Genomic DNA, 23,122 nt, shown 5'->3' on the forward strand with positions numbered 1-23,122 from the left:
TTTTAAATAGGAAACATATCAAAACTATTTGGTTATTTTTGAGCGCAATGCTTATGGTCTAATCAGATTCAATGGATTGTGCTAAGCTATGCTAAAAGGTGGTAGCGCCAGACTCGTAGATCAGCTGAATGGATTCCAAAAATGTAAAAATCAAATGTTTAACTCTAGGGGAGCTAGAAAAAAAGCATATTTTCAAAAAAAAAGTGGAGTGTCCCTTTCAGGGGCGGTATTATCCCCTTCTGATATCACAAGGGAAGCCAAATTTCAATGACTTATTTTATCATATGCTTGCAGAGAATGGTTTACCAAAACTAAGTTACTGGGTTGATCTTGTTCAACATTTTCTAGGTTGATAGAAGCACTGGGGACCCAATCATAGCACTTAAACATGGAAAAAGTCAGATTTTCACGATATGTACCCTTTAACATTTTTTTTGTAATGTTCCAGTTTATTTTAACTTAACCTTAACAGTTTAAAATGCTTAGAAATCCTACAATATTAATTTGTTTTCTTACCCAGAAAAAAAATGACAGCTTGCAAACACATTGTGTAGGTGATTATTTAGTAATCGAATCTAATTTTAGTAGTGAAAAAGTTGTGAAGCCGCAGTGTAGTACTTGGTGCTGGTGTTATTGCTTGCAGCCTGTAATTTTAAAATGAATAATTCTGTAAACATTGTCATAAATTTTTACCCTCCATGTCTTTATGCCGTTTTTGTTCTAGTTGAACACAAGAGACCATAAAGAATCCAAACGCAGCACCTTTGTATAAATTAACAATTCATACAAGCACAGCTGTCTAGCTCTGAAAATAACATCATAAATGTGGTCCATACATCTTTTGCCCACCATTCCATATGCTCTTGAGACATACTGTACAACAACTTGGTGTTATAAACATTTAAATCATTAATCACTGAAAAATCTTGCCCTCAACAGCAGGTTTCTAATCATATATGGAAAAAGTTGGATGTAAGGCCCTGTTTACACCTGTTTGCATTTTCCAAGCGTATGAAAGTTATTTCCTCTATTGTTCGGAAATATCAGAGAAAGTCCTTACAACAGCATCTGGGTTGGCGTGTGTTATTAGTTTTGAGCGGTTGTTATCTGGGAATAACAAACCTGCAAATGTCTTGACTGGCCAATCAGAATCAAGCATTCCAATGTTATAAGTCTAATAAGATTGAACAAATAATGACAAAATGTTTGCTTTTGGGTAAACTAAAAGAGGAACGCAGTGCACCTCTGACGGTGTGGCTCGACTCCTGTCGATCCTGCAGATCCAACTCCATATAATGCAGCTGCCGTTTAGATGTAGGACTGACCGGTATATTCACATAGTTTGCAGAATCACTTTGAAATCGGTCAATAACCATCAGTCCCATGTCCCCGGGGCAAGGCAGCGAACATCCTGTATGACAACACAAACATGATTCATAAACAGTTACCAATGCAATCAAGTGGATGAAATGCTGTCATGGGATGGTAATATAAGTACAGGCATCTCAATTACCATACTCTCCTGCTCTGAACTGTGGCCACCTGCATGCATCAGTCATAAATGCCATTTGCTCATAATTGCCTTTTGGATCTGCTGATCAGGACAAAAGCCCATGCATGAATCAGTAAGCCATTTATAATTAAGATTCTCAACACAACTCTCTCCGTGTAATATTGATTCATGGTTCAAAATGTAAAATCATTCATTTGTGCAGCTGAAACCAATCATGTTAAGGTGTTAGACGCAAACTTAGATATTCAGAAAAAATATCATAATTACTGTCCGTGGAAACCCAGCTAAACTCATGTTTTTTGTATGATGTATGATATATAAAATCAACCTACACAATATGAGAATCAATCTGTGAAAATATAACCTTGATATCTTTAATATTTACTGATTAAGGCCAGAAATTCAATAACTGCTCCAAATCTCACAGTTAGATTGAGACACAGCCTGGATTTCACAGACAAGCTTTTTTAAACAGTAATCTTTAACTCTTTCCCCGCCATTGGCGAGTTATCTCGTCAATTAAGCGAAAACACTTTTTAGGTCAATACATATTTCTGCCATTATGCAGTAGGTGGCGCTTTTACCCACCTTATCAAACACTATAGCATATACGGATCCAAAAACTGTAAAAAATCTGTGTATGTTTTAATCATCATGCTAAATCCGATCACTAATAATAGTCAAAAATGCAATTATTTTAGCCTTTTGTTCAAAAATTTGAATTTTTGAAGAAACCTACCCATATATGAGAGGTGCTAAAAAAGAGAACAAAGAAATATAGGATGAAAAGTTTTGTTGTTTTTTAAAGCAGAGGGTCTTATTCTTTTAATTTGAAAGATTGTATGTTTACATATTTATAGAAAAAAAATTATGGCATTAAACTTAAATCATAAAAAATACTGGTGTTGGGTGGCAACTTTGTTAAAAATGCTGCCGGGGAAAGAGCAAAACTGATGCATGTGCTATTGAACGTCATTCAAGTTTTGTTATTTGCCACAAAACAAAAACCAGTGATCCTGACCAAAAAATACATCTTTAGAGGTCTTTTATCAGTCTCACCGTGAGTCTCATGAAAAGGTTTCTGTTGCTCCGAACTGCTGCTCATCTCACATCTGCTCCTCTCCAACACCTACAAGAAACATAAACTGATTCACAAGGCATTTTTATCCTTTTCATTGACTGAAGGCATTCATATAAAGATTAAAAATAGAGAACCTAAAAGGGAAAAATTATCATTTATGTGCACAACATAGGCTACACCTGAAATTGAATGTACTGCATGGGACCATATTTGTGGAAGCAATAAAACAATTAATTGAACCTATTTTATTGTACAGTGGCAAGAAAATTCATTTCATAGTTTTCAGAAAAAATTTCTCATAAAATCTTTATCTAAGTCGAGGGTATTGGCAAACATAATGTGTCTAAAAATAATAACACAAAAAATTATTGAGAACAACCAAAAAACCTTATAGTGCTTGTGGAAAAGTACGTGAACCCTTTAGTTAATGATCTCAAAAAAGCCAATTGGATTTAGCACACCTGGAGTCTTGTTAAAATAATAAGTTAGAAGGTGTGAACTACAGCTACTCTGACTGATAAAAATCCCTCAAACTTTTGGAGTTTGCTCTGCACAAGAAGAACACGCTTATGTGAGCCATGCCTCGCCAAAAAAGCTTTCAGAGGAGATAAGATCAAGAATTGCTGCTTTACATTAAGCTGAAAAGGGCTACAAAGTTATTTCAAAGACTTTAGAAATTTACCTTTCTACATTTAGGTAAGCGATCTACACATGGAGATGCTATAGGACTGTTCCTACTCTACCAAGAAGTGGGCGCCCAGTCAAAATGACACAAATAGCACAACGAAGACTCATTAATGAGGTAAAGAAACAACTGCGAATGACAGCCAAAGATTTAAAGGCATCATTGGAACTTGCTAACATCTTTGTTCATGAGTCTACATTATGTAAAACACTGAACAAGCAGGTTATTCAAGGCAGGACACCATGAAGAACATTGCTGCACGCCTGAAGTTTGCAAAAAAGCACATTGACACTCCACAGCGGTGTTGGCAAACTTTTTTTTGTGGACTGATAAAACTAAGATTGAACTATTTGGAAAAAACACAGTGCTACATCTGGCATCTCATCATGAAAACATCATCCCAACTATAAAGTATGGTGAAGGAAACATCATGATTTGGGCCTGCTTTGCTGCATCAGGGCCTGGCCAGCTTGCAATCATTGAGGGAAAGATTAATTCCCAACTATATCAGACAATTCTTCAGGATAATGTGAGAATGTCTGTATGTCAGCTGATGCAACAGGACAACGACCCAAACACAGGAGCAAGTCCACAACAGAATGGCTTCAAAAAAAACAAAATTCGCCTTTTGGAGTGGCCAAGTCAGAGTCCAGACCTCAACCCAATAGAGATGGGCGGGCGGGTGGGTGTTGGGTGGTCAACCAGTTATTAATGCTTAGAGTTCAATTACTTTTTCCACTGCCATTTGAATGTTGAATGAGTGTGTTCAATAAGACATGAAAGATCAGAATTTTTTGTGTAATTATTTTTGTCAATACCCTTGACTTAGATGAAGATCAGATCACAATTTATGACAAATTTATTCAGAATACCATTAAATTCCAAAAGGTTCACCCACTTTTTCTTGCCACGTTATCTTCACTGTCTGTTGCTTGCTACAAATTTAATTTGAATATACTAAGCATGGGCGTAGATTTAGGGTGGGACGCTAGGGACATGTCCTTACCAATATTCAGGGAAGACTGAATTGTCCCTAGCAATAATTTCGACCAAAATTAATTTGTATTAATATATAACCACTGATGTCCGTCTTATTCTTGTGTTTTCTATTTTTACTTATTATATTTTTGTCAGAAATCATTTAAATTAGATTAGAAATCATTTGCAATCCCGTTCTGTAAAAATGACGCTCTATGTGGTACACAAACGGTTAACAGCTTTCGTTCTCTGCAATGCCCGCCTCCGTAACTCACATCGCTAATATGATTGGCTTTGCATTTCTTTAGTCCCGCCTCTCTAATCTTATTGCTAATATGATTGGATTAGCATTTCTTGAGTCCCGCCTCTCTAACGCACATCACTTTATGGGCTTGTCTTTACTCGCTACGTGTGATAGGATGGTTTCACTTTGTACAACGCGCCAAAGTTCACTCAACAAGACGCGCGTGATTATTCGGGCTACAGGTAAGTGAGGAAGAAAGTATTATTATACCCACTGTAACTGTTTCATTCACAAAATACGGAACAAGTTGTGTCACATAATGATTCAAGGAAAGTATTTTCACCAATACACGACAATCCCATGTTAACCTGAGGAGTTGCAAACTTTTGTCAACCTTTTATAAATGGGGTAGCAAGGTTATTTAGGGGGTCCCTAATCCATGAAAGAAAATACCCCCACCATGGTAAAAACATGAATTCATGTCATGATTGCTGAATACTTTACATTACTGCACTGTGGTGATTACTTGCACAGATGTAGACATAATTAGGGCCCGAGCACACCGGGGTGTGAGGACCCTATTGTTCTTCAAGGAGTTATTATTATTATTATTTTTCTCCGACTTCAGCGGGACTTTAGAGGGCCTAAACATACTCAAAAACTCATGAAATTTTGCACGGATGTCAAGAGTGATGAAAATTTAAATGTGGTGTAGGCTTTGGAATTAGGCGTGGGAAAACGGCTCTATAGCGCCACCTACAAATTTTCAACGAAGCAGCCCTCGGACTGTGTTTAACGTACAATTACGAAATTCGGTACGCTTCTGTAGCATGACAAGACCTACAAAAAAGTCTCTTGGAGCGAAGCCGTAAACCAAACAGGAAGTCAGCTATTCTGAGTTATTTTTGTGATTTGGGCGCAGTTTTTGTCATTTCCAGGCGTCATACTTTAACTAACTCCTCCTACAGTTTTCGTCGGATCATCTTCATATTTGGGGAGTGTCATCTTAAGGCCTTTGTGATGCTAAATTGCGAAGGATTTGACTCTACGTAAAAATTTGTGTCGGTTCTGGCCCGACAAAGTTTGATGTTTTCCGATGAAACAGGAAGTTGCTGGAACTCATGCATACAATGTCTGATCAGTCCCAAATTTCACATGATTGCTAAGAGTCCTGACCTGAACACATCTACATAACAATTTTCATTTATAGCCATAGCGCCACCAGCTGGCAACCTGAAGGAACATGTTTTAGCGCCACTTTCAAATATTCAATGCAGCAGCCCTTGGACTGTGTTTAACTTACATGTACGAATTTCGGTATGCTCATGTATTATTACAAGCCCTACAAAAAAGTCTCTTGGAGCAACGCCCTACACCAAACAGGAAGTCAGCTATTTTGAATTATTTCTCAGATTTTGGCTCAGTTTTTCTCATTTCCAGCAGTCATACTTTAACTAACTCCTCCTACAGTTTTCGTCGGATCATCATCATATTTGGCGAGTCTCATCTTAAGGCCTTTGTGATGCTAAATTGCGAAGGATTTGATTCTATATTAAAATTTGTGTCGTTTCTGGCCCGACAAAGTTGGATGTTTCGCTATGAAACAGGTTGCTGGAACTCAGGCATACAGTGTCCGATCTGTCCCAAACTTCACATGATTGCTAAGAGTCCTGACCTGAACACATCTACATGTCAATAGTCACTTATGGTTATAGCGCCACCAGCTGGCAACAGGAAGTGACATGTTTACACTGATTATGCAATGTCCGATCTGTCCCAAACTTCACATGATTAATAAGAGTCCTGGACTTGAACACATCTACATGTCAATAGTCACTTATGGTTATAGCGCCACCAGCTGGCAACAAGAAGTGACATGTTTACACTGATTATGCAATGTCCTGTAGCGATTCAGCGGGAGGAGGGGAATAAAGTTATTTGAAACACTATAAACCTCCGACTGTAATACTACGGGGATTCCCAAGGGAATCTTAGATTTTAGCTCAAAAGGGAATATTATGTATAACTAACTGTAATTAATTATACAAGTTTATCAGGTTTTACCTGGCGTAGCAGAATTAATAATAACAATTAATTAATATGTTCGTCCACCGAAGACATATATCCATAATCGTATATTAACGTCTAAGAAATGTTAATTTCATGGCCTTTAAAATTAACCTTCTTACTGATATACAGTGCTACTCGCAGCGTGTAGCTGGATCAAAAGGCAGAAATAGTGACTTTAATTTCATGAGCATTGGACACAGAAACAATTCAATTGTGAAAATGCAAAACCGGTTTATTAACTACAAAACGAAGTACACACAATGACTAACTAAACATACACATATACAATAACATAAAACATAGATGAGAAAGAAAAGACTGAAAAGCTAGAGAGAGAGTAAAAGATTGGCAAAAACACTATTGCTTAACATCTGCACAAACCATCGGAAAATCTCTAAGGATCGCCTTAATTTTCATAAGGGGTAAAGCTTAAACATCAGCGAGTAGAACAAGGTTAATACTTGCATTTGGCTCTTTGTGATGTAATACGAAGTGTCTGGTGCGCGCGGGTGCGAGCAGAGAGAGAGAGAGAGAGAAAATCCAGGTGTGCTCGTAAATCCGTTTGGTTGTTCCGTATGGCGGAGTGTTCCGCGTAAATTGTCCGAACTCGAAGTGCAAAGTGCAAGCCAGGAAATTACTGTCCCGAAGAGTAGGACAGGGCTCAGAGAAAAGATGATGAATCCGAGGGACTCTGGGTGAGTCTCAGCGAGTTTCCAAACTGCGCTGACGAATTGAGCGATTGAGCGCTGAGTGCTGAGCAACTGAGCAACGATGGCTTGGACGATAGGCCGTTTTGACCTTTCACGCGCCCAGCCCATTTTAGGTGAAATGACCAATGTGCGAAGTGTTCGATCGCGCGGGAAACAAGCCTTTGTTCTTTCAGACATCACATTTGCGTAAATGCCAAATGATAAAAGTTTGTTTCCATAACTCTTCAAATCGATATTAAATGACATTGATGCGGCTTATGGTAATATGATACATAGAAATGATTAGGAAATAAAGAGTGGATTAATTTGATACTAGACGAGACATGGGTTTGAGATCACGTTGAATAATAATTTCATACCTAAGATATGAACCATGCTACAGTGAACAAAATCTAACTAAAGTGTTAACACACAGTTACATCACACATACACGATCATGCAGTAAAGGGATATAAAATATATATACATTTAAACAGCTCATTGTGATCTTTAAATGTGGTTTCATCACAGACATATAGTCTGTGCCCCCTGCTGTGTCTCTGGCGGTCGTCATTCCATCGGCTCTGATGTAACTCCTTTGAACCTCCTTTTACGACGGCATTTGTTTTAATTGTCGCCCACTTTACAGCCTTGATAGGTGATAGAGGAGACAGGGTTATCTAATTATCACAATTTTAGGGCTGTTGAAATCCAGATGCCAAATGGCCCCAATCTGACTCCGAGCCATTTGCTACATATCCCCCCTTCATGGCCACCAGGGTCTTGAGAGACTTTGGTGGGCGATGGTTCAATAGGCGATGGTTGGACAGGTCATTTGGTCTGGATGGCAGGTGTATCTTAATTTTCTGCAGCGCTTCTGCGTGCCTGCAGAAGGGTGATTTCGATGAGGTTGGGCTCTTGCTCGGCTTGTGTGTCTTGCTTCCCACGGTTCCGCTTGAAGGCTCGAGGGAGGGCAGCTGTGCACTTGTTCACTGTTTCCTGCATCCCGCTGACTCTTCGGTACAGGATGAAAGCGAGGCCAAGAGTAAGGGCATATCCTACTCCTGTGGAGAGGCACAGTACCGTGTCAGCGGCGGTCCAGGCTCGGACAACAGGGAGGCTGTGCATAGCTGGCATCCGAGCAAGTGCCTGGAGGGCAGTGTCGATGGGCGTGACATCAATTAGTTGGGTCCCCCCTTCTGCAATCCTCATCTCCAGTTCAGGGTCTAAAGTGAAGTTGTGGTCCCTGAAGAAAGTTGAAATTTCCAGTTTGGTGTGGTACTCCTCACTGGGAAGGTGATAGAGTGCGAGTTCATCGATGTGAAGAATCGCATCCTTTGGAACTTGAATCCACATCGTCTGGTTTGGTAGACTGATGCGGGTGGCTGTGTCGTGTTGGTCGTAGGTCAAAATGGCTGTGCTGGCTGGGGTGTTGACCAGCCATCGGTCACCTACGATTTCTGCTTGGGTGTTAGTGACCTCGGCTCGTGGTTTAGCTGAGGCAGGACAACGAGAGTCAATCTTCATGGGCCGCAGCCCACAGATGCCGTCAGTGTTGTCCCGAAGGAAAGGTTTGCTGGGGCAGAGATAATGAATGTCTTTAGTGAGGCTGCACATGCGCAGGTTTGGTGCAAGGTACAGCTGTTCATTGCTGTCATGGTAAGCCACAACGTCGGGGGTGCGTATTCTGATGTGGGTGTTTCCCTGCCAGAAGCCAACATTGACAATGTCTTTGAGTCTGTAGATGTTGTGTGACTCAATGATTGGCAGGTTTATCAGAAAAGCAAGTTCGCCTTGTTCAGGGGCTATGCTTAAGGGAATTGCGCTACCTAGGGAGTAGGCCAGATGCGCCTGCAGAGTGTTTGTTGGCCCTGCAGTGGCAGAGGATAAAATGGTCTGTACCAGGCTTAGGGGTACCAGGTAGGGTGGAATTCTACCCATGGCTAGACTGTCCACAGAGGAGCTCACCTCGCGCAGCATGTCTGACATCAGAGCTGTGACCAGTTGAGAATAGGCATGATCCACCTGCAGTACTGAGAAAATCTGTTTCAAAGAGTTCACTGTTTGTTTCAGTGCGACACTGTGTGTGTTGAGAATTACGACAGTATCTTTTAAGGATTTTCCCATGGTTTGCAGTGATTTGCTCTGAGCTGTCAGTTGTTCTCTCAGTTGAGGTATTTCCTCCTGGATCTCATTCACATGTCGTCTCACCGTGGCTATGCTGACTGCATTGACACTGGTGACTCCAATGTTGAACAAAGTTCCGACTGCTGCGGCGGCTCCGAGTAGGGCCCCCAGGAACCGCTTGGGGCGCTTAGTTTGTCCGCTGAGATCTGCTTGTGTGACAGTCATCTTCTGAAGTTGGTACAGCATGTGTTTGATGTCGGCCTCTGCGTGAAACATAGCGTTCTGCGCCCATCGTTCTCCTGCCCAACTGGTTTCTGGTGCTGATGCTGTGTAGTGTGCTCTGTAGACATCACTGGGGTTGAGTCGGACATAGACTTTTTGGCTATGTGTTCTGCAGTTCGTGATCAGGAGTCCAGGTTGCTCTTTTAGGACGATGCCTGAGGCTGAACCCGGCGACACGATTTCAGGTTGCGACCACCCCCCTTGTAGGCTGATGTACAGGACAGTGATACACAGCAGCATCCTGGTGACAGAGAGAGAGAGAGAGAGAAAGAACAATAGGTGAGCGCTACAGGTCCTTGTTTGGTCAGGACAGCTCTCTTTCTTTTCATTAGCGGCTGTTCCCTAGGTGGCAGAGTTTTAGTGATGAGGCAGTGTGGAGGGAGTTTGGCCTGGTTAGTGCTAGTCCCCCCTTTACTGTCATGCCACAATGTTGAGTGTCTCTTGACTTGGTTCCGGTGGACCCCTCTGAAAATTGGTTCCTTCTGACTCCTGCCCATCTTGATCCGGTATGCGACGGGAGAGAGTTTGTCCACAATCTCATGAGGTCCTGCCCAGTGTGGCAGAAATTTCTTTGACAGCTGCTGGTGAGCTGTCTGAATTGGCGGGGCGAAACTGTAGTACCAGATCTTGGTCGTTTGAAAAGCGAAGGTCGTTCCCAGATGAAGTTCATCCAGATACTGGTGAGTGGTGTATGCTGTGGTCTGGGTGGTGTCATTGGGTGCTGGAAAGCATTCTACCAACTTTGTGAATTGGCAGATGACCGTGAGAAAGTGTTCGTTGCCCCTCGTTGACCTGGGTAATGGTCCAACCCAGTCTATCTGGAGGTCTGACAATGGGAAGTTGACACCTCTTTTTTGCAGTGGTGCTCCATGGTTTGGGTAAGCCGGTTGGAACTGGCAGCAAACCAGACATCCCTTGATGTATTGTGCTACATCCTGCTGCATTTCAGGCCAATATGCCACCTGTTTCAGTGTTTCATACGTGGCTTTTGTGCGATGATGTCCAGCACATGCTGTGTCGTGCGCATGCATCAGTAGGACCCCCCTATGGGCCTGAGGAACCACAAGCGCAGGTGTCGTGCGGTCATCAGGGACATACCCGAGGATGTTGTGTTTTATGCGCAGCAGGTGCCTGACATCGCCGAGGCGTTTGCGGGTTGGAGCAGCAGACAGATCATAGTTTGTGATAGGGTAGGTGGAGGGGTCTGAGAGGTGGTTTAACATAGCTTGGGTAGCGATGTTAAAGGCTTGTAGTTTCTGATGATCTGCATCATCCTGCATGGCATCCGCAGCTTTTAAATTCTGTTGAACTTGTGCGTCAAGTCCTGGGTATGGCTCTGAGTCTTTGGCTGGATGCAGAGTGCAGAGCAGTGAACTTTTGGAGTTTAGGTCTGAGACGAAGTTCCCGCGGCTGGCTGGGGGGTCGTCCATGACCTGTGTGACCTGGCAGTTTACCTCAGATGATCTGGCTGATTTAAAGGGTAAAGGTTCTCGCACTTGAGCCCAAATTTTTAACTGTTTAAAGTCCATTAAGGGTTCAAATCGGTCTAGCAGGTCTTTGCCAATGAGGAGAGGGTATGAGTCCATTGGTGAGATGTACACAGGGTGTATGATGCTCATAGGACCGATCGTCAGGTGGATGTGAATCACCTGTTGCAGTTGAACTTCAGTCTGGCTGTAAGACTGCACATTCAGCATACACCTTTGGGGTTTAAGGGTCAAATTTTGGGCCTTAGCTCTGTTCTGGAGTCTGGTGAAAAGCTGGGATGACATCAGCGTTAGGTCAGCTCCGGTGTCGACGAGGGCTTCTAGTTCGACCTCATTTTCCAAGGTGATGGATAGATATAGCTTTTTTGCTTCTCCTCTTTCGATCAGGTTTCCCAGGAGGCTTGGTACTGGGGCTGTTGTATTAACGGGAAGGCAGTTAAAACTGGTTTCCTGTGACTCTGTAGGGAAGGAGACAGTTAACACAGCACTCTCTGGTACTTGCAGGCTTTGGTTGGTTGGTGTCTGAGATATTGTTTGTACGCCAAAGTCTTTGGTTTGTGAAATGAATAAGGAGTCGGGTTTGTCTTCGTGGTCCTGCTTGTGGGGCCTCTTTTGGATTAACTCCTTCAATATTCTCAGAATCTCTGCTGATTCAGACGTGTCTGTGTCACTCTGTTTCTGGGGTAGTTCAGACTTAGCCTTGCTCTGTGTGTATCGAGACTGATCTCTCTGTTGACTGTTCGGACTGTTACCCGTATTTGATCTGCCAGGTGCAGGACGGTTACCTCTAGGTCGTCGGCCAGGTTCCCGCGAGCCGCCACCCTTCTGGTTGTCTGATGAGTTTGGCCGGCTCCATGACCTCTCGGCGCGTCCCATTTGGTGCTTGGGACGAGCCCCTTCATGGCCGTACCATTCCTGGCTGGCTGTAAAGTCTCTTGACCCTCTGTTGAAAGGTCTTTCACTGTGGTGCGGTCGTGCGCCCTCCAGTGGTAGTTCAGGGTACAGTTCAGAGACAGGGAGAATGACAGGGTTTTTAACAGTCTTTTCAGAGGCCGCTCTTTGTTTACCATAAGCTTTATGGGCCAAGTCCCGCAGCTGCCTGGTTGTCATCGTGCGAGGGCAGGCCATAACCCCTAAGTGTTGGCTTACTGTGAAATGAAGATTTCGCAGGAAAAGGGTCCTGAAGTTAAAGTCCTCCTCCATTCCTGGCTCATTCCGTGAGCCAAAGTAAGCTCGCCTGAGTCTGTTGTAGTAGGCCTGTGGAGTTTCGTTTCTGCTCTGTTTGAGGTCCATTGCTGTAACTAGTCCATGTTCTGACTCTGGATCCGAAAACTCTTCTATTAAAGCCTTTTGCAGCTGCTTGTAATCCATCTTGACGTTTTCTGGCTGCCGGTCAAGGAAACTCCTCACCTCACGACTGGAAGTAACCCGTAGTAGATACAGTTTGTCTCTTGTGGTTACATTTGGCAGTGTTTGCACATAAAAGTCAATGTCCTGCAGGTAAGAGTGGATATCATGGCCACCTGCAGGCTCTGGGGTAAATGTTGGGATATTTCTAGCCAGCTTGTCAAGGTCTTTGGGTGCCACGCCGGGCATGTCTGCAGGTGACCTCGGGAAATTTGTTTGTTCCCACCCCTGTGTGGTAGTGAGAGGTTCTGGGATGCTGGCTGATGTCTTTAACAGTGGGCTCCCGCCCCCCTTTTCAACAGAAAAGCTTTGTTGGGAGGGTGCAGGCTCACTGGTTGAATGAAAGGGAAAGGTTGCTATTTCCCTTACTTGTTCAGCTTGCAGTTTATACGCATAAATGAGTTCTCTTTGGGCGAAGTCCAGGTCGTCCCTAGCCTGGTCTCGTTGCTGAGCCAGAGCTCGACCTTCATCTCGAGACGCTCGCAGGTGATTCTCACAGGCCTTCAGCTTGGCATCACGTTCCTTCAGTTCTGCCTTTGCTCTCACCAGAAGATGTTCAGCCTGCTGAAGCTTTCCAGACAGCTCTTCTCTGGCTGTCTTTTCCTGTTGCTCCTTGTGCTCTGTGTCTGTGCGGAGTTTTGACAAGGCCTCTTGGAGTTGTCCAATCTCGTCCTTTAGCCTCCAGTGTTCCTCCTCCGTCGATGGGTGTTGATCCTCTAATCCTTGTGTCAGCTGATCTAGACGATTCTGCGCCTCCTCCTGATTCCTCCGTGCCTCTGCCGCTTGGAGCTGTAGAGCTGCTGCATCCTGTTCCAGTTGGGCGATGTTCCTTTCGCCCAGTTTACGCTGGATGATGAGGTTGTGAGCGATGGCACCTGTGATCTTGGCTATATCCTTGTGACTGTAGCTCCTCGTTGGGTCGTGGGCTATGAGTTTATCCAGGGTGCCGTCGAGTTGCTCTCTTTCCAGGTGTTGCAGTTCATTGGCGAGGTTGGGCAGAAGTTCAGATGTCACAGCGCTGAGCCAGGCCTCTAGCTGGTCCCAGTGGTTGACAGGGCTTGGTGATCTGGACATGTTGACACACTGATAGAAGAGAAAACACAAAGAGCCAATGCGAGTCCGCACAGTTCAACGAGCTACGGCAATAAAATATATATATATATATATATATATATATATATATATATATATATGTGGGCTATGAGCTTATTATCAGGGCCTTTCTCCAGCGGCACAGATAATCAGTGTGGGGAAATAAGGGAAAAATTCTAGTAATTTGTCGCTTTGTTAAAACCTATAGGTCGCCTTGGACATTTGGTTAATCGAGCGTATTACTAATGAATTCTCCTAATGGTTTGTGCAGTTTTGCTCTTTCAGCCCAAAATAAAGTGAATCAAAATAATTAAAATTAATTAATTATAATGATAGAAATAAACTAAAACAAAATAAAATAAAGAATGAGGAGAGGGTAGGTTGCTGGAAATGAAATAGGAACGGAAAAGAGAGGAAAAAAAACAAATAAATAATAAAAAAAACAAATAAAATAATAATAATAAAAATAAAAATAATCTGAAAATGGGAATTTAGACAGCCAACAGACTAAGTCCTAAGGCTGGGAAAATGAAGAGGATAGGAGGTGGAAAAGGGGTTTCCTGTTTCAGCTTAGCAGGTTCTCTACCCTAGATTTGATGACAGGGCCTTACAGGGAGAGGGCACTATGGAGTCATGCGAGCTAGGGGAGTGGCTTAGCTAGAGTGGCTGGGCTAGACCCAACGTGAGAGGGATCTGGTGCCTCTAGTGGCTACAGAGGGGAGAAAAATGCATCTCTTTTACACTAACACCTGTTGACTATTTAAGACAACCCAGGGTGGAACACAGAGACAAGGCGCTTCCCTGAGCACGCAGCCAAGAGTGCCGGGCCTTCTGCCCTCCCCACCTCGACCGCTCAACAGTCACGCCCTTCACACCGCCAGGCCGCACTCAAAGGTGTCACCCACCAACTGGCACTGCCGCTAGGGCTTTGTGTGTCAGCTGGCACGGTTAGCGATTGGAGTGCCCGGTGGCAGAGGTCGCACTGTGTCTTGCTGCCTAAGGTGCTAAAGGAGGGAGCTACCGCAGCACCCCGACTGTACACACTCGAGTCAGTTCCGCGGGACCGGTCTCTTGTAGAACTCACCGCTGGCGAAGTCCTGATTCATCTATCAAGTGTTAGCTTTAAAGAGATGCACAGGGGCTTATCCTATTGCACCAGTTAAAACATAAATGAATTCACTGAGAATGGGACTTATGGGGCTGAATTCTATTCACAGTAAAGAATTGATTCAATTAAAATTTAAAATAAATCAAACTGCATGAAATTTAAATTTAAACTTAATTAAAATACAATCTCTACAATAGAAAAGAGAACAGGAAAGTAAGGGGCGAGAGAGAACAGCAAAAAAAAAAAAAAAAATGAAATAAGATAAAAATAAAATAAATCAAAAATAAAAAAAATTAAATAAAGAAATAATAAATTAATAAAGCCACAGCAATATTAATTATTATTTATCATTTAAGACCATAATCTTCAATATGTAGGAAATAAAACTACAAAGTAGTAGAATAACCTAGTTATTGAAGTAAGGTCAAAATTCCAAGTTTGACTCCTGTCATACACTTCCCAAAAGAGTTTATGAGAGGGCCAAACGAACTTTCCCCACCAGATGGCGATATTTCGCCCAACAAACAAAGAAAGCGGAAGTGAGGCGTAAAGTAAAGGAGGAGAAGGAGAAGTGTTAGACACTCAAGACTGACATCTAGTGTTAGAACTAGGTAGTACGCTTTAAACTGACAAAGATTCGCTTCTATTCAACAATTACATCGGCGGCCGCTCCGTTGCTAAGACGACGGATGTAATTTGCTCATGTTTGCGCTGCCTATTTTAATTTTGGCTTAGTTACCGGGACACGCAATAAACAAAGAGTCCAACGTGCTTTATCGTACGTTGTGACTATAAATACTTGATCAAGTTTTCATCTCCTTAAAAAAATTGAAGTCTTACCCTCGGGGCTTACAATTTTAAAAATCCACGTACGTGAATAAAATGGAAAAATACAATAGACAGCTTCTCTAATTGTAAATCATTTCCTGGAGATTAAACAAAAAGGCCTTATCAGATGGGAGTACTCACTCGACCACCGCTTCGCTCTACATAAAGGAATTCTACTCTTTATTAGGCGGAATCAGACAGTAATGCAGCGTATCAAAGTGTTTTTAATACGGTTACCTTAAAGACTGCAGTTAGCTATACATAACAGGGGCGCGAGTCTGTTACGTCCTGAAAATGATACAGGAAAATACATTTTCATTCATACAAATAAAGAACGAAATCAGTTATAGCTGATAGTTCTTTTTCATTCACACAATGCAAAAACACATTTGATTTGTAACTGGTTTGCTCAGAAAATAATGTTTAAATCTGCCCGCGCGTTCTCCACCATTAATATGTAGCGATTCAGCGGGAGGAGGGGAATAAAGTTATTTGAAACACTATAAACCTCCGACTGTAATACTACGGGGATTCCCAAGGGAATCTTAGATTTTAGCTCAAAAGGGAATATTATGTATAACTAACTGTAATTAATTATACAAGTTTATCAGGTTTTACCTGGCGTAGCAGAATTAATAATAACAATTAATTAATATGTTCGTCCACCGAAGACATATATCCATAATCGTATATTAACGTCTAAGAAATGTTAATTTCATGGCCTTTAAAATTAACCTTCTTACTGATATACAGTGCTACTCGCAGCGTGTAGCTGGATCAAAAGGCAGAAATAGTGACTTTAATTTCATGAGCATTGGACACAGAAACAATTCAATTGTGAAAATGCAAAACCGGTTTATTAACTACAAAACGAAGTACACACAATGACTAACTAAACATACACATATACAATAACATAAAACATAGATGAGAAAGAAAAGACTGAAAAGCTAGAGAGAGAGTAAAAGATTGGCAAAAACACTATTGCTTAACATCTGCACAAACCATCGGAAAATCTCTAAGGATCGCCTTAATTTTCATAAGGGGTAAAGCTTAAACATCAGCGAGTAGAACAAGGTTAATAGTTGCATTTGGCTCTTTGTGATGTAATACGAAGTGTCTGGTGCGCGCGGGTGCGAGCAGAGAGAGAGAGAGAGAGAAAATCCAGGTGTGCTCGTAAATCCGTTTGGTTGTTCCGTATGGCGGAGTGTTCCGCGTAAATTGTCCGAACTCGAAGTGCAAAGTGCAAGCCAGGAAATTACTGTCCCGAAGAGTAGGACAGGGCTCAGAGAAAAGATGATGAATCCGAGGGACTCTGGGTGAGTCTCAGCGAGTTTCCAAACTGCGCTGACGAATTGAGCGATTGAGCGCTGAGCGCTGAGCAACTGAGCAACGATGGCTTGGACGATAGGCCGTTTTGACCTTTCACGCGCCCAGCCCATTTTAGGTGAAATGACCAATGTGCGAAGTGTTCGATCGCGCGGGAAACAAGCCTTTGTTCTTTCAGACATCACATTTGCGTATTTGCCAAATGATAAAAGTTTGTTTCCATAACTCTTCAAATCGATATTAAATGACATTGATGCGGCTTATGGTAATATGATACATAGAAATGATTAGGAAATAAAGAGTGGATTAATTTGATACTAGACAAGACATGGGTTTGAGATCACGTTGAATAATAATTTCATACCTAAGATATGAACCATAACAGTGAACAAAATCTAACTAAAGTGTTAACACACAGTTACATCACACATACACGATCATGCAGTAAAGGGATATAAAATATATATACATTTAAACAGCTCATTGTGATCTTTAAATGTGGTTTCATCACAGACATATAGTCTGTGCCCCCTGCTGTGTCTCTGGCGGTCGTCATTCCATCGGCTCTGATGTAACTCCTTTGAACCTCCTTTTACGACGGCATTTGTTTTAATTGTCGCCCACTTTACAGCCTTGATAGGTGATAGAGGAGACAGGGTTATCTAATTATCACAATTTTAGGGCTGTTGAAATCCAGATGCCAAATGGCCCCAATCTGACTCCGAGCCATTTGCTACAGTCCGATCTTTCCCTAACTTCACATGATTAATAAGAGTCCTGGACTGAACACATCTACATGTCAATAGTCACTTATGGTTATAGCGGCACCAGCTGGCAACAGGAAGTGACATGTTTACACTGATTATGCAATGTCCGATCTTTCCCTAACTTCATATGATTAATAAGAGTCCTGGACTTAACACATCTACATGTCAATAGTCACTTATGGTCATAGCGCCACCAGCTGGCAACAGGAAGTGACATGTTTACACTGATTATGCAATGTCCGATCTTTCCCTAACTTCATATGATTAATAAGAGTCCTGAACTGAACACATCTTCATGTCAATAGTCACTTATAGTTATAGCGCCACCAGCTGGCAACAGGAAGTGACATGTTTACAATGATTATGCAATGTCTGATCTGTCCCAAACTTTACATAATTGACAAGAGTCCTGGACTGAACACATCTACATGCCAATAGTCACTTATGGCCATAGCGCCACCTGCTGGCAACAAGAAGTAACATGTTTTACACTGATTATTCAAAGTCAGATCTGCCCTACATTTTACATGATCAATAAGAGTCCTGGACTGAACACATCTACGTGCCAATATTTACATGTAGTCACTCATACTCTCATACACTTTTAAATGGTTCACCTATGTTTACATGCTTAAATGCCTATTTACTACTGTTCCCTTTAATTCTTATGCCACGGCGTGGCGGTGTCATGTGTGCGAGGGCCCTTCCATCACTGCTTGCAGTTTTAATGTAAGGTTGCATTTTAAACTTAAACTATTTTTTTCACACTGATTAACTGTCTGTTAATGAAAAGAAGATTTAATGTGAACTACAGAAACATTAATAAACGTTGTTCAGGAAACAGCATGATATACATACCTACTTTAACACTGGGATTTTTGGGCAAAATTAAATTAAGAATTAAATATGAATTGCATATTCTTCAATGTTATAAAGTAAATATGGATTCATATATGTTACAAAGTGATTTTCTTTTCTTTTTTGACAAAGACTTAAACAGTTACTGTTTATTAGGCTCTAGGATATAACAAATTGTTTATTATAGTACATTACATTTGGGATGGCACCGGGGGTGGCGAGTCAGATGTCACTGAGTAAAGAGCATACTGAGTTGTCTTTGTCTTGTTTTTGCAATGCGACCATTTTATTTATGTCCCCACCAATGCCAGGAGCAAACCTACGCCCTTGATACTAAGCAAGAAACCACCTAATGTAATAAGCTGTATGATTAAAACAAGTGTTCAGTTTGTGGTCACAATAAAAAGGCACATTCCACTAATTAATTTTTTTTAATTGTATTGCATTTGTCCTCGAACTGAAATGTTTGCAGAAGCAACTATTATGCAAATGTTCTTTGCAGCTTTAGGAGTGAAATAAGAAATGTGCAGATTAGGGAAATTGTTTTTATTTCTCATTTGGCTGTTTTTTACCGCTTATTACTGCATTCTCAGATCCAGGAGCTTGTGGTGAGATGACAAACACATTTTTAATTCACTTTGCAAACTAGCTTTGCTTCCCCACTGATGCATCAACATCTGAGCGTCCTCCAAACAAACAGACCCCTGAAACAATCGGCAGATTTGCCCTGGAAGGCTAAATTCTGTGATTGAAGCGGACTGGCGCGCACTCAACACAATCCTGATCTGTAGGGCTAAACTTTGATGCACGTTGTTGGCATTAAAAGATTTGCATTTACAATCTAGGGAACAGTTTGTACCACAAAAAGTGCATTTATGCTGAAAATGATTTACAGTGGGCAGCTTTTTCTCCATAATTTTTGCATATCTGAGTATCTTCTAACATATGGAGGATAATTGGTTCATTGTTTTTTCTTTGCGAGCAGTCGCATGCTAATTACAAAAAGAAATAATAGCAACAATAAAATAAAATCTTGTTACCTTGCCGCCCCCACAGTCTGGACAAAAGGTTGGCTGTAATTCTGTCATTGATGAGCCTTCAGGAGGCGCTTCACCACACCAGTTTAATCTCACTGGCACAGTGGCATCTGCAGACGTGTCCTCCTTTCTCACAGCTCCTCCGCTCTCAGGCCTCCGCTCCTGGTCTGCAGGAATCAAAGACTGCTCCTGATCAGAGGTGTGGTGGTGTGCGAGCCGACGGGGGACATCATAATGCTGCAAAGCTGGATTGGGTACCAAGTACCCAGTGGCTTGCATTTCAGCAGCGTCTCTACGGGAACACGCACATGACCCGTGCTCGGGTATGTGGGTTATTGTCCGTACCAAAGTGTTTTGAGGGAGGCTTATCGAGGACCCAAACTCCTCAGTCTCTCCATGTCCAATATCCATGCTACCAGTGTATGAAGAAGAGAAGCTTCCAGAATAGGAGGAATGGCTCCCTGTGGCAATACCACTGTCGGTTGAGCTCTGGCGTCCCGCCTCTTGAAGGCCCCTAGGTTGTGGTGGCTTGGATGGGGGGCGGAGACCTCCAGTACCTGCTCCATATAGACGCTCGTCACTGGACGTGCTGACAGAAAAGGCTGTGCTCTTGGGTCCCGTGGCCACTGATGATGATGAAGGTTCGACAGGGGTGGGATGTCTGACAGGCTCGGACCACAATGCCAGACGGCTGCCCAAGCTGTTATCAGACTGGCTGGTCTCAGAGGAGGAGCTGGAGATACTCCTATCATCTCCTGCCATGGAGGCACCATAACTGAAGGTGGAGGCTGCACAGTTGTGACAAAGAGGGGTGGGATTAACATAATGCAATTGACATATGATTTAGGAAGGAACATTTGAAATCAGGCCCTAATATCACTGTTGTTAACAACCCTAATAGTCAAACTAATTGAAAAGTTAGTAGAATACTTGAAGTGGACTATGGAAATAAAAAAGCAATAAAAAAGCTGAATATTTTTGCAATTTAAGTTTTTCCACAGTCATTTTTCCATGTAATAACAGTTCAGAGAAACCATATGTGTCAAATAAGCAATACGCTTTGTTTGAGACAAAGAAAAATATGTGAGCCATTATTATTTCCAAAAATATGAACTTGAAATATGATTGACGGGAACAGCTGTGGCATTTCATTTTTGTTTTGTCCCTTGATAAATACAGGCCTGGTTTCACAGACAAGGCTTAGCTAAAGCCAGGGCTAGACATTAGTTAAATGAATATGTTTAAGCATCTTTAATAAACATGCCTTAGAAAAAGACATTAATGGATATAATAAATCAATGGCACTGGCATATTTTAAGATCCGTCAGTGCAAGTTATTTTCAGTCAATGTGATTTAGTCTAGGACTTGCCTTAAGCCTTGTCTGTGAAACCATGGGATAGTAACTTTGAACTGTCATTGTACTGTATGATGTCATGTATGTACATTTTTTCCTTTTCTGATCCACTGACAAGATACCATGCAGCTCACTGATTTAAAATAACTTAAGGATAATAACAATACAGAAGAAAAAAATGTCCCATGCATTTTTGTGTTACCTGCACTGCTGTGTTGGCTACATATAGACAGCATACTGAGTCGCTTCTCTAGTTCACTGGCCTCCTGGCTAATCCTGTCTTCTATAGACAATGGGTTAGCACCTAGGTCTGCGAATACAAAATCTCATTAGAATATAATTACACGAATACAGTGAACATTCATTACTCATACACACACAGACACAAACATATGTCTCGTAGCAAAATACAAACATGCACGTGACAGCACGTCCTCGTCTCTGTGAATAAATTCATGTGTAATCCATCACTGTTGTATCAGTCCCCACTGGGAGACTAACAGGAGCCACTGGCCACATTTATTAGTCTCTATAGCTACAACAACCCCACAGCAATAATCCCTTACCCAAGCAATGATGCATGTTAAGTGTTCTTAAATAATGATGTTTAATAATGTTACTGTAATTTAAAGTAGTAGCATTAAAACAAATGAAGAGTATTGTAGCAAAATGAGATTACATCCGTTTTTTTTTATTTTATTTTGGTTGTGCATTCCAATTAGGGATGCACCGATACCACTTTTTTGGAATACAAGTACGAGTACAAGTACGAGTACTTGCATTTCAGTACTTGCCGATAGCAATACCAAGTACTTAATAAAAAACATTATTTAAATTAACATCTTTAGTCATATAATTTAACAAAAAAACAAGGGACTAGTTTTCCAGTTTGTTGTAAACTCTGCCTCTTTGGACAACACAAGAGGCATTAACCCCTTACACGCCGCTCAAACATAGACATTTCTCAGAACGTGGTATCGATCCCTGGTATCAGGGGACTTTTAACGGGTACGAGTACTTTAGAAAATGTGGTATCGAGGCCGATACACGTAATTCCAATTAATATTAATTCAACTGCAGTTGGTTTGTTTTGATTTAAACCTTCATAACTTAAAAAATAGAGCTAAGTAGCACCATAAAACAAAATAATAACATGATAACATAATAATAAGCATGTTTTGACAAAAATGTTAAAAACGGATTTATCTAGTTTTGCAACGAAACTCTTTAAACATAAAACATTAGTATTTGATGTATTTTAGCAAAGATTATAGATTTTTAGTCACATCTTTCATTGGTCTTGTTATGCGCTCAGTCTTTTACATTTGCTGTTGGATGACTTCATGTCACTTGTGTTACATTTTTTTATAAAAAGCATTTTTGAGTTTTTGAGTGCAAATTAATCTTTACATCAGAATTGAATCGATTTAATTAAACAAACAGACAATTAAAAAGATAATTTGACTTTCCATTATAGAGATGCTAAATAAACAGTCCTTCCAGAAAAACGCAGAGTTTTTTGTGATTGTTGCGAGCAAAAATCCTTGATCTTGCGGTATGTTTTCTTAAAAAATGGATATTTATTTATGCAATTTGATGCAATGAACTTGCAAAAACTGCAGGAACTTGCAAAAACTGTTTGCAGCTTTTCAACGATGTTCACATCACATAATCATTTCACTTCATAACGTTCCCATGGCAACAGGGCTAAGATGTATGTGATTTTTGCTACAAAAATGCAGGGATAATCCGCATATTTTGCTCATAGAAATCTGCAATTTGAAAGTGCGGTGTATTTGAAAAAATGCGTCCACCGCATAAATATGCGGACTTTGGCTGATTATGCGTTGAATCATGCAATCTCATAATCACGTTTTTCTGGAGGGACTGAAAAATATTCTCCATTTTATGTTGTGTCACAGATACAACGAATGGTCCTAAATTTTGACAAATGTCACTCTTTCAAAGGAAACTTTATTCCGTAATGACGTAGTTGTAAATATATCAGGAATATTCAATATATTACAAACACACACACACACACACACTTTGGCATTGTTTTTGACCATGGCTGCATAGATGTTTTCAGCAGCAACAACCAGCAAACAAACAGCTTTTGTGGACTAAACAACTAAGTTACAGTAGTTTTTTTCTGATAAATAGGGAAATAAATACCATATGTCAA

General features: G+C 41.4%; 1 protein-coding gene across 3 annotated transcripts in view; it reads right to left on the reverse strand.

The window, feature by feature from the left end:
* Positions 1 to 23,122, reverse strand: part of dok7b (docking protein 7b) — a 49,873-nt gene that overhangs the window by 2,718 nt on the left and 24,033 nt on the right. Inside the window, exons 6-10 of one of the 3 annotated variants that reach the window (XM_065295618.2) lie at positions 21,140 to 21,247; positions 19,586 to 20,370; positions 2,573 to 2,642; positions 1,514 to 1,591; positions 1,244 to 1,411 (exon numbers count right to left, since the gene is read on the reverse strand). In XM_065295618.2, coding sequence (XP_065151690.2) covers positions 1,244 to 1,411; positions 1,514 to 1,591; positions 2,573 to 2,642; positions 19,586 to 20,370; positions 21,140 to 21,247 — 1,209 coding nt within the window. Of the gene's footprint in view, positions 1 to 1,243; positions 1,412 to 1,513; positions 1,595 to 2,572; positions 2,643 to 19,585; positions 20,371 to 21,139; positions 21,248 to 23,122 lie in introns of all 3 variants that reach the window. The other 2 variants (XM_065295617.2, XM_065295619.2) reach the window with 2 other exon arrangements.

The sequence above is a fragment of the Paramisgurnus dabryanus genome, chromosome 4 (genome assembly GCF_030506205.2).
Source record: "Paramisgurnus dabryanus chromosome 4, PD_genome_1.1, whole genome shotgun sequence".
In the NCBI taxonomy this organism is placed as follows: domain Eukaryota; kingdom Metazoa; phylum Chordata; class Actinopteri; order Cypriniformes; family Cobitidae; genus Paramisgurnus; species Paramisgurnus dabryanus.